At 49.1% G+C, this 11,456-nt stretch overlaps 1 protein-coding gene across 2 annotated transcripts; it reads right to left on the minus strand.

Moving 5' to 3' along the window:
- Nucleotides 1–2,304: 2,304 nt before the first annotated feature.
- Nucleotides 2,305–11,151, minus strand: Ceacam19 (CEA cell adhesion molecule 19). 2 transcript variants are annotated; one of them, XM_063273688.1, is made up of 7 exons: nucleotides 10,918–11,151; nucleotides 9,454–9,822; nucleotides 6,207–6,360; nucleotides 5,978–6,024; nucleotides 5,167–5,252; nucleotides 4,081–4,134; nucleotides 2,305–3,401 (listed from the first exon to the last, which is right to left on the minus strand). In XM_063273688.1, exons 1-7 carry the CDS (start codon nucleotides 10,970–10,972, stop codon nucleotides 3,348–3,350), a joined length of 819 nt encoding a protein of 272 aa, XP_063129758.1. In that variant the 5' UTR covers nucleotides 10,973–11,151; the 3' UTR covers nucleotides 2,305–3,347. The 2 variants fall into 2 exon arrangements, with proteins under 2 accessions (XP_063129758.1, NP_001185899.1); NM_001198970.1 differs by having other exon boundaries at nucleotides 5,158–5,252; nucleotides 10,918–11,125.
- Nucleotides 11,152–11,456: the final 305 nt, after the last annotated feature.

An 11,456-nucleotide genomic window follows, 5' to 3' on the forward strand; every position in this document is an offset into this window, starting at 1 on the left:
CAGGATGTAGTGCACATTAGGTTGGCAAATAATCACGTGCTGTCGGTGTGTCAAGTTCTCGGAGGCGGGGTTACTTGCCCCCATGTCAAACCAGAGCACATTGCCTCAGTGTCCCCAAGGCCCTTGTCTGGGGAAGGACTCAACATCCCCACCTCAGTGGCAGGTAGGAAAAGACAGCAAAACAGCCCAGGAGTGAAAAAATACCGTCTTTGGGAACAGCTAGAAGATACTCTTATTTATTTGTTTATTGTGAGAATGTTTCTGACTTTGGAAGTAGAGGCAGGTGTGCTGGGAACGGAGCTCAGGTCCTCTAGGAAGAGACACGATGCGATGCATGCTCTTAATGGCTGAGCTGTTATCCTTTGTCCTCTGATATAAAGGTCTCTGCAGTCGGAGAAGGTGCCAGGAGCTCAGCCATGTAGAAGCTGCCTGATGTCCGTCCCCAGTAGGTAGGTTCCTGCTGGATAGTGTGAGCATCTGCCTTGATGGTGTTTTGCTATCTACCTTTTGCTCGCCATTTATTACTTTTAATTTATTTTCTATTATTATTATTGTTATTATTATTATTATTATTATTATTATTATTATTATTATTTGGTTTTTCAAGACAGGGTTTATTCTGTGTCACCCTGGCTGTCCTGGAACTTGCTCTATAGACCAGGCTCATAGAGATCTGCCTGCTTCTCTGCCTTCTGAATGCTGGGATCAAAGGCATGGGCCACCATGCCTGACTTGCTATTTACTCTTTTTTTTTTTTTTTCTGGAGCTGGGGACCGAACCCAGGGCCTTGCGCTTCCTAGGTAAGCGCTCTACCACTGAGCTAAATCCCCAGCCCCTACTATTTACTCTTTTTACTTTGGCTTGCTATATAATTAATGCATTGATTCAAAAGGGACGCTATGGTTACTGCAGTTCATTCTCCAGAATGTCCTGTGAAAGTGGAATGGTTAGGCTCAGAGGCCTTATCTGGAAAATGCTGCTTGGCCATGGGTTGAAAGTGTGTTTAGAAAGAGCTGGGAATAACGGACTCCCCAAAGAAGTCATATAAATTAGAGAGTTTTGGCATGGTGGATCTGTTGACAGCATCCCCAGGACCCCAATTCTCTCACTTGCTCTGTTTCTTGCAGGGAAGAACTCTCTGTGAACTGTTTATAAAAAAAACTTCTGTCCATTTTTGATTATACTGAACTTAACCACGGGGTAACCAGAGCTAGTTGCAAGGGCATCTGGGAAATGTAGTTTTTATGTTGAAGAGACTGGGTTGCCTCACCTGTGGTCAGAGTGAGCTGGGCTATGCTTCACTAATAAGAAGCTTTACCTACAGTGGGGCTCATTTAGGGTTTATTTCTCACTTCTGTGACACTTCTGTCTCAGGTAGACAGCTATGAAAAGGATCAAGAGAACTCAGTTTTATGTGGGAACCAGCTTGTTCAGGAACCAGACTGACAGGGCTAGTCACTGTGACTGGAGTAGGGAAGGAAAGTGATGGCGCACCTGGACTACTGGATACTAATTATACCCACACTTCATTAATCAGAGCAAGTCACCCTTTGCGTCCTAATTAGGGGCCAAGAAAGTGCAATTCCACATGTGGTTAGAAGAGGGAACAAGAGCACAGTGCGAACATCATCTGATCAAACCCAACACACACACACACACACACACACACACACACAAATAAAAATAAATTTTAAAAAATTTAAAAAATTATAAGTTTGGCCGGCTGGTGGTGGTACACGCCTTTAACCCAGCAATCAAAAGGCGGAGGCAGGTGGATCTCTGTGAGTTTGAAGCCAGCCTGGTCTACAGAGCAAGTTCCAGGACAGCCAGAACTACAGACTTTATCTCAAAAAATAATTTTTAAAAAGACGTAATTAAGCCCTGCTTCATTTACTCATTCTGCTCTGGCCCTCAGGTCACATGATCGATCTGGGTGGCCACCTTAGTCATCTGTGCGCTGGTCATATGAGATCAAGGTCCGGGAAAGTCCCTCAGAGAGGTTCATTTGCATATTGCCAATCAGCTGTGGCTGTAACTTCCCCTACCTAGGATCCTTCAGCATCCCCATTTCCTGTTTGCTGGAACAACCTGCTATTCAACAGGTGGCTGGAGAGAGATGGCTCAGCGGTTAAGAGCACTGACTGCTCTTCCAGAGGTCCTGAATTCAATTCCCAGAAACCACATGGTGGCTCACGACCATCTGTAATGGGATCAGATGCTGTCTTCTGGTGTGTCTGAAGACAGCTACAGTGTATTCATATAAATGAAATAAATAAATCTTTTTTTAAAAAAGGTCACGACTGGTTTAAAACAACACGAATTTATCACCTTACAATCATAAATGTTGGAAGTCCAAAGTGGAGCGCCCAGAGGTCACAGGGCTGGGTGCTTCTGGAAGATTGGGGTGGGGCAGTTTCTTGAGCTTTCAAGCTTCCAGAGACTTCTCCCAGGCTTGCTGTGTCTTCCCAGTGACTAATGATGATTGTCTCGTCCCCCGCGGCTGAGGACTGAACCCCGGCCTCTCTCCTGCTTGGCAGCAGTCCACCTGCAGAGCCGTGCCCGATCCCTCACGAGTGGATCTCCTGCGAGGGCTGTCTATTAAGCCATGTTCTCAGTCCCTCATTGGTGGGTTCTGGGCAGGCGCTTTACAGCTGTGCCATGGTCTCAGTCCTCTGCGTGGCTGATTTTGAAGCAGCTCAGGGGTCAGGCAGTTTATTTGCCCGGGGCTGTTATCTTCTGGCAAGTGCTCAGCTCTAAGAGAGCAGTGGCTTTCAACCTTTCTATCGTTGAGACGCTTTAAAACACTGCCTCTTGTTGTGGTGACACCCCCCTCAAATCATTTCGTTGCTACCTCACAACTGTAACTTTGCTGCTGTTATGAATCATAGTGTAAATATCGGACATTTCTGATGGTCTTAGGCGAACCCTATGAAAGAGTTAGACTCTCTAAACGGGTTGCGACCCACAGATTGAGAATCCCTGGCGGCTCCATTGGCTTCTGGGTAACTGGTTGAGGTAGAACCAAGGCCTTCTTCCCATCCCTCAAATACCTAGATGAGGCCCGCGGCCTTCTGTGGGGCAGGAGCCTGGTTTCTTAGAGGCAGATGACCCAAGAGGCACAGACTGAAGATTGTTGGGACACTGGGGATCTGGGGCTGTCAGTCTCCTGCCCCGCAGGGCACTGGCCCCATGTCATGCTAGGTCTACGGCAGAGTCCATCTTGCCAGTTTCTCCACAGTGTTGTCCTGTGGGTGCCACGTGTGTCCCTTCTGTGAGGTGTGAGGGTCTGAGGAGTGGGGTCTGGAAGTTGAGATTCCGTCTTCTGTGCATGCTGGGCCCAGGACCTATCAGGAAGTTGGCACTAGCTGGCAGTATGGGGCTGGGTCGGGGTTTAGTAGGTCCTAGGAGGAAGGGCACAGGAACTGTGAGGGCAGGAGAGGTGGAGGTGGGAGAGAGACAACGGTGGTTGGGGGGTGGGGGTGGGGAGATGACAAACAGAATGGGACCAGGAGACTGAAAGGGGGTGAGCCCCAGAATTAGGGGGTACTAGGGAGCAGAAGAGATGAACCCAAAATAACAGGGGCAAGGCCAGACAGGAAAAGGGAAAGGATTAGATACTAATAAACTAAGAGAGAGAAAGGGGAGAGAGGAAGACCAGAACAGAGAAACACACATGGGTGTAGATAGACTGAGGAGACAAGAGGGGCACCCAGGAGAAGATGGGACAGACTTGATACCCAATCCAGAAATGGGTCCCTTCATGCAGTGGGATTCCATAAAGACCTGACCTGCTCTGCTGTGTGACCCTGAGCAACTTCCTTTCCCTCTCTGAGCCTTGCTCATCCTATACAGGCTTAAAGCTTTCGATCATTTCTACAGAGGAGGAGCCCAGGCCCAGGAAGGCAAGGGGCTCGATCAGTGGGCCAGTCTCAAGGAAGCTGAAGCCGGTTTCACTGGGAAGCTTTCTTGAGGAGAAAAAGATGGAGATAGCCCTGTCCCTACCCACCTGACTTCCCAGATCATGGTTCTACAGGGTTCTTGTGGGGCGGGGTTGGGATCGGGGTGGGGAGCAGCCCATACCTGATAGTGCTGGTTCTCTGGCTGTGGCTCCTGGGATGCTGGTGGAGGCAGGCTCTGCAAGGGAGAGGTACAGGTGAGGGGGTTCCTCGCGCCCTTCAATCTTTGACCCTGGTGTTATGGGCCCGGATTCAGAGTCCCCATGGGCCCTCTGGTTATGAGGCCCCTTAGTGTGGGTCAACACATCTTAGGCAACGGGCCCAGCAGTGAGGACTCTTGGTGTCCTCAGGTGCTTAGCTTCTTCCCAACACGGGGTTTAAGCAATTTGCCTTTGTTTTTTACATTCTCTCTCTGTCTCTGTCAGCCTTCAAAAAAGATTATTATTGCCAGGCAGTGGTGGTGCATGCCTTTAATCCCAGCCCTTGGGAGGCAGAGACAGGTGACCTCAGAGATCAAGGCCAGCCTGGTCTACAGTGTGGGTTCCGGGACAGCCAGGGCTACACAGAGAAACCCTGTCTTGAAAATACAAATCTGGGGTTGGGGATTTAGCTCAGTGGTAGAGCGCTTGCCTAGGAAGCGCAAGGCCCTGGGTTCGGTCCCCAGCTCCGAAAAAAAAAATACAAATCAAATCAACAACAACAACAACAACAATTGTATGTACAGGGTTTGTGACAGCACCCACATATGGAAGTCTGAGGGTGAGTACGGGGAATCAATTCTCTTTGACTTTTAAGTGGGTCCCAAGGACAGAGCTGAGGTCCCCAGGTTAGTGGAGCAAATGCCTTTACCTGCTCAGCCACTCTCTGGCTCCTTGTCTTCCTGATCTTTTAAAGATTTCTTTAATTTTTATTGGTGTGTGTGTGTGTGTGTGTGTGTGTGTGTGTGTGTGTGTGGTCTGTGTATGTATCTATGCTGTGTGTGTCTGTGCTATGTGTGTGTATGCGTGTATTTGCCGTGTGTGTGATTGTGTGTGTACATCATGGCTCGTGCTCCTCCCTCACACCCCTCATACACAAAGGAAGGAGAGGAGGACAGAATATGTTGACTGGAGAGAGAAAGGAAGAGTCATGGCTTCCAGGTGCCCAGGTACCATGGCTAACTCCGGGTTGGGGTTTTGTGAGAAGCAAGATCTAAGGGGACAACACTCACCACGGGTGGGTTTCCTGGCTCCGTGTCACTGATGGGAGACACCAGGAAGACTGGAGATGGCATCACTTCATAGATGTTGCTGTCACCTGAAGTAGAGGAGAAAGGGCGTCCCACGGGCAGATGACTCACTCCTGTAGACCCGCTCTGCCTGCCTGTCCATTTCACTCATTTAGTCACTCAACTAGCATTTGTGCAAATTCCTCCTCCTGCCAGCTGTGTTCTGGGGACACAGTGGTAGCCCAGACAATCCAGGCCGCGCCTTTCTAGAACTCAAATTCCCCTGGGAGAAGAGAGACCCATCCCCAGAGAGTGATAATCCAGAACCTAAGGCTGGAGCTGGGAGTGGGGGATGTGGAAACATAGAAACAGGCCTGGCCAGCCTGGATGTTAGGGAGGACTAACTGGAGGAGGGGTCATCTGAGAACTGGGCAGAGATAGGAGGGAAGCCTACAGTGGCAAGAGAGCCCACTCTGCAGAGTCATGCTAGGGAGACAGAAGTCTGCCCCAAGACACTGGGGGAGCTACGGAAGGCTTATTAGCAGGAGACATGTTAACCCTAGAGGTTTAGGAGGGGTCTTAAATCTCTCTGATCCCGGGGTTGGGGATTTAGCCAAGTGGTAGAGCGTTTGCCTAGCAACCACAAGGCCCTGGGTTCGATCCCCAGCTCCAAAAAAAAAAAAAAAGTAAAATCTCTCTGATCCCCTCAGTGCATCAAGGGTCCCCGAGGGCTCTGACTATGTATGGGAATGGAGGCCTTTAACTGGGGGAGACACAGAATTGCTAGGTGGAAAAACTCTCTTTCCTGGCTTACCAGATTCAGGACTCATGTTCACCTCTGGCTTCTCTGTGGCTGTATTCCTAGGGGTACATAGAAGAACCCTGAGATGTTTGGGTGGGGGAAAGGAACCCCGACATCCTGGAGACTCTGTCTCCCTGATTCCCACCTATTGACTTGATTCTCACCCAGCCCAGGGAAGGCAGGAGAGTTAGAGGAGAAAGAGAGTGGATGAAAGACCCAGAGGGAGTTCTGGGAACTGTACCTGGGGCTCTGGCCCTTCCGATGGCGATGGCGGCGAGTGACCAGGAGGTATGCAATGCCACATAAAAGCAGTGACCCGACAGCAAGACTCCCAACGATGATGGCTGTTGTGATCCCAGCATTGGCAGAGAGGAGTGAGGAGACCTTGCGTGCATCTGGGAGTGAGGGTTGTTTCAGGGAGGACTTTTGTCTGCCCTCACCTAATTCCTAACTTTTCAGTGCCTTGCTAAGCAGGCTAGGGATCCATTCCACCACTGAGCCACGGCCGCAGCCCCTTCCTGGGGGATTCTAGGCAGGGGCTCTACCACTGAGCCACGCCCTCAGCCCCTTACTGGGGGATTCTAGTTAAGAGTTCTGTTGCTGAGCTAAATCTCAGCCCACTCTTATAAGTTATCATTTTTTTTTAAATATTGTTATTTTGAGATAGGGTCCCCTATAGTCTAGGCAGGCCTCACATTTACCATTTAGCTAAGGGTGACCTTGAACTATGTAGCTAAGGATGTTTCTATTCCTGCATGAGTGTGTGTGTGTGTGTGTGAGAGAGAGAGAGAGAGAGAGAGAGAGAGAGAGAGAGAGAGAGAGAGAGAGAGCAGGTGAAGCCGGAAGTTGATGTCAAGTGTCTTCCTCAATCAGTTTCTACCTTGGTGTTTGAGACATGTCTCTCACTGAGTCTGGAGTCATCCGCTGGATAGGCTGGATGGCCAGCAAATGTCAGGGATCCTCCTGCCTATGAGACTGACCCAGACCGGTCTTGCAAGTGTTCACTACCGCATGCAGTTTATATGTTGCTGGGGGTTTAACCTAGGGCTTCATGTATGCCAGGCAAGCACCCTGCCAGTAACTGAGCCACATGTACAGCCTATGTGAATTGTTTTTTTGTTTTTTGCTTTTTTATTCTTTTTTTTTGGAGCTGGGGACCGAACCCAGGGCCTTGCGCTTGCTAGGCAAGTGCTCTACCACTGAGCTAAATCTCCAAGCCCTGTTTTTTTTGTTTTTTTTTTTTTTGTTGTTGTTGTTTTTTAATGTTATTGTATGTGTGTGAGTGTTTTGCCTGCATGTATGTCTGTGTCCCATGTGAGTGTCACATGCTTGCAGAGACAAGAAGGGAGACTGGAGCTGTAGGTGGTTGTGAGCTGCCATGTGGTTGCTGGGAACCAAACTGGGATCTTCTGGAAGAGCAGCCAGTGTTCTTAACTGTGAGCAATCTCTCCCAGAGCCGTGTAAATCATTTTTAAAAATCAATCCTTATCCCCCCCCCCCAATTTTCCCTTCCTCTCCTTCCTCTTTTCTTTTGAGGAAGGATTTTAATAAGTTACCCAGACTGGCTTTGGACTTTCCATCCTCCTGGGTCCGTCATGAGGCTGGGCTTGCATCTCAACCCAGGCAGGGCCCAAGGCCCTGGGCTGATGGTGTTTGAAGTGTTGCGAGTCACTCATCACTTCCGCATTGCTGTCCAACAGACAGAAGCAGTCTCCGAGTGAACTGTCTCCCTCTGGTAACATGTTACTATTTTTCTTGAGCATAAACAGTGAGTTTATCAGCTAAGTAGGTGAAACATTTTAATTTCCAGAGCTCAAAAGGAAACAGTGTCTCTCCCATTCCATTGTGTGCTCTGAGTTGTTATTCTAACAAGCTTGAGAGCCCTCTTCTTGGTTTTCTGTTTGTTTGTTTTTGTTTTTCCAGACAGGGTTTCTCTGTGGTGCCTTGGCTGTCCTGGAACTCACTCTGTAGACCAGGCTGGCCTCGAGTTCACAGAGATTGCCCTTGGCTCTACCTCCAGAGTGTTGGGATTAAAGGTGTGTGCCACCATCGCTTACCTCAGCTCTCTTCTTTGAATGTGGGATACTGACTGGTTTGTAATTAAAAAAATGGCACATCAGTGACACTGCATGGGGACAAGGGTAGAGTTAGCAGCAGCTAAGGGAGCTAGGGATTACTGCTCAGTGGTAGAGCCCCTACCTAGAATCCTCCAGGGAGGGACTTGGGGCATGGCTCAGTGGTAGGGCCCCTGCCCAGAATCCCCCCAGTTAGGGCTGGGGGCATGATCTTTCTTCTTTCTTTTTCTTTGTTTTATCTTTTCTTGGTGTTTTGAGATAGGGTTTCGCAGGGTTCTGGATCTTACGCTGTAGACCTTGGCCCTGAACTCACAGATCTGCTTTCTCTGCCTCCTGAGTGCTGGGATTAAAAGCAAGCACCACTACCACCTGGCATTTCTTTGTCTGTTTGTTTGTTTTCTTTATTAGTTTATTTATTTATTCCTGTGTGTGCCTATACCAGCAAGTGGTGGTCAGAGGACAACTTTTGGGAGATGGCTTTCTTTCTGGTCCTGTGGATCAAAATCAGTCCATCATGCTTGGGTGCAAATGCCTTACCCCTTGAGCTATCTCACTGACCCTGCTGACATTTTTGAAAGACGTTCCTGTTCAGTTGCCCTGTCTGACCTAGAACTCATTATGTGGCTTAGGCTGCCTGAGAATTCCTCACTAACTTTCCTTAATCTACCCAGTGGAGGGTGACATTTATACTCCACCATACCTAACTAAGGGGCATCTTCTTTGGGGAGACCTCTCTGATGACTTCCCCTCCTGTGTCATGTTAGCCTGTTTAATTTTCTGAGCCAGGCAAATTATTACACCAGCATGCCTCAGTTTTCCCCATCTGTAAAATGGAGATAACAATTGCAACCACCTCAGGAAGCTTCTTTAAGAGCAAAATAGTTACTATATTGCGGTGGTCCTCATTCAGGGGTGACCCTGGTTCTGGGAGACACTTGTCAAAACCTAGCATGTGATTCTTGTGAGCAGCAAGCGCTAGTAATGTCTCGCAAGACCAGAGAGGCTATAAAACTTCTATGAAATGCACAGCCCTCTACTCAAAGATATTAGCCAGTTCTAATGATCAGTGTGACCTAGGGGAAGTATTTAGATTCATACTTGGCCTGGTAAGATTCTCAAGAATATCACTGTTGTTTCCTACCTTGTCCCCTAGCCCTTTATCTGGAGTGGCTGCATCAGCAAATACTTGACTTGTGATTAAGAAAATTGAGCAATTCATCAGGGTCATGCATATAAAAGATGCTCAATGAATATAGGAATAGTTATTGTATGGGGAGAACTAATAAAAAAGGGTATATCTTAGGGTCTGGTACTCAGCAGGTGCTCAATCAATGCACATGGTCCATAATGAATGAGGCCAAATGAAATGGTGTTTGCACTTGGCCTCCCTCCCACCATAGCTGTTCCACTTACCAGCCACCTGGACGTCAATCTTGGCCTTCATTGTCCAGGCAGGGTTCACGGTGGCAGCCACCTGGTAGGTGCCGCTGTCTGAAGGTTGGGCACCTCGAAGCAGCATGGAACCATTCGGGAAGCCAACAATGTCTCGCTGTCCCATGGCATTGCCATCCCTCTGGGGTCGTGGTAGTCCAGGGATGTAAGAGAACAGCCTTGTGCCTCCAGATGTCTCTTCCCCCAAGTACCAGATGAAGTCCTGGACAGTGCTGGGGACACCATGAAGGGACAGGAGAAGGTCCTGGTTCTTTTGAGGCTGCTCTGGAATCATCTGGATGTGGAGGGCTGCCTGGGAGCCTTGGGGCAGCCGAAGGGCCAGGAACAAAGCTGTGGGAAAGTATGGAGGAGGCCTGAGGTCGAGTGTTGGGCAGAGGTAACAAAACCCTCCTTTCTACAGACTGTCAACCGCAAGCAAAGACCATAAGGGCTGCACAGTGGGAATGACGATGAGATTGATTAGTGATGTCTGCCCTGGGAGTAGGAATATAGGCACAGATGCCACAGATATGCCACCCCGCTGGCAGAAAGGTTTGCTGCCCTGAAATTCTATGTGATCTATCCCTAAACACTTGGACCCTCTGAAATTATTTATTCAACCAATATTTAAAGGTATATCTATTACATTAGATTATAGGCCAATTACATTATCTAGGTTTGTCTTCTCCTCCTCTTTTTCCTCTTCCTCTCCCTCCTCCTCCTCCTCCTCCTCCTCCTCTTCCTCCTCCTCCTCCTTCTCCTCCTCCTCCTTATTCTTCAAGACAGGGTTTCTCTGTGTAGCCCTGGCTGTCTGGGAACTCACTCTGTAGATCAGGCTGGCCTTAAATTCATAGAGATTCACCTGCCCCTGCCTACTGAGTGCTGGGATCAAAGTCATGTGCCACCACCTCCTGGGTTCTTCTTCTTCTCCTTTTCCTCCTCCTCCTCCTCCTCCTCCTCCTCCTCCTCCTCCCCCTCCTCCTCCTCCTCCTCCTCCTCTTCCTCTTCTTCCTTCTCCTCCTCCTTCTTCGAGTCAAGGTTGCCTGGAACTCACTATTGAAGTCCAGCTCCAATTTGTGATCCTCCTGCCTCAGCCTCCAAAGTTCTGCCATTACAGATACGTACCCCCGTGCCTGACTTGTTCCTAGATTTTTGCTTTTTATTTGAAACAAGGTCTCAAGTAGACCAGGCTCACCTCGAACCGGCTGTGTCCTTCTACCTTCCAAACTCTGGGAGTCTATGTGTGACTCCCCGCTTCAGGCTCAGTCTCTGGTTCCTTCCCTCCCTCGCTCACTCCCCAGAACTCAGAGGGAAAGCAAACACTAATTCCTATCCTCATAGTTCTGACATTCTAGAAGACTCCATGGATGAAATAGGGATGGAGCTGTGATGTCACTACCCTGCCCCATCTGGTCCCTCAGCCCTCTGGGGCCGTTTCCTCCTTACCTGAGAACAGGAGGCCCTTTGAGAAGCAGCCCGGCATCCAGGTCTGAATCTCCATCTTGCTTCCTGTAGAGACAGCAAAGGCACTGAGAACCACAGGGTGGGTTCTTTCTCTCTGAAGTGTGAAATACAGTGGAGCATCCAGCAGGTGCCTCCGGACACAGCCAGGCTCTGCTGAGTCCTAGCATCCCCTTCCAAGGTCTCCCAGCCTCTCGGGGCTCCACCCATGCCCTGAGATGAAGCCAGAACACTGGTTAGACCAGTCTTCCCAGACCTCCATCCCAGCCCCTCCATTCTCTTCCCAGTCGTTGTGACTGGCTAAGGGGAAACAATGAGGCAGCTTCTGTTTGAGCAATACCCCCACCCCCACCCACTACCTCCCCTAGAAGCCAGGACCAGAAACTGAAGTTCAGGGAGGTGGGAAAGTCAGTGAGTAACAGAGGGTTTTTAATATCTGGGGCAGGTTCACTCTAAAGCACTTAAGTTTTTCTTTTAACATTTATTTATTGTTATGCGTGTGTTTCGGAGGGTGGGGTGCCTCC

This window comes from Rattus norvegicus, chromosome 1 (genome assembly GCF_036323735.1).
Source record: "Rattus norvegicus strain BN/NHsdMcwi chromosome 1, GRCr8, whole genome shotgun sequence".
Taxonomy (NCBI): domain Eukaryota; kingdom Metazoa; phylum Chordata; class Mammalia; order Rodentia; family Muridae; genus Rattus; species Rattus norvegicus.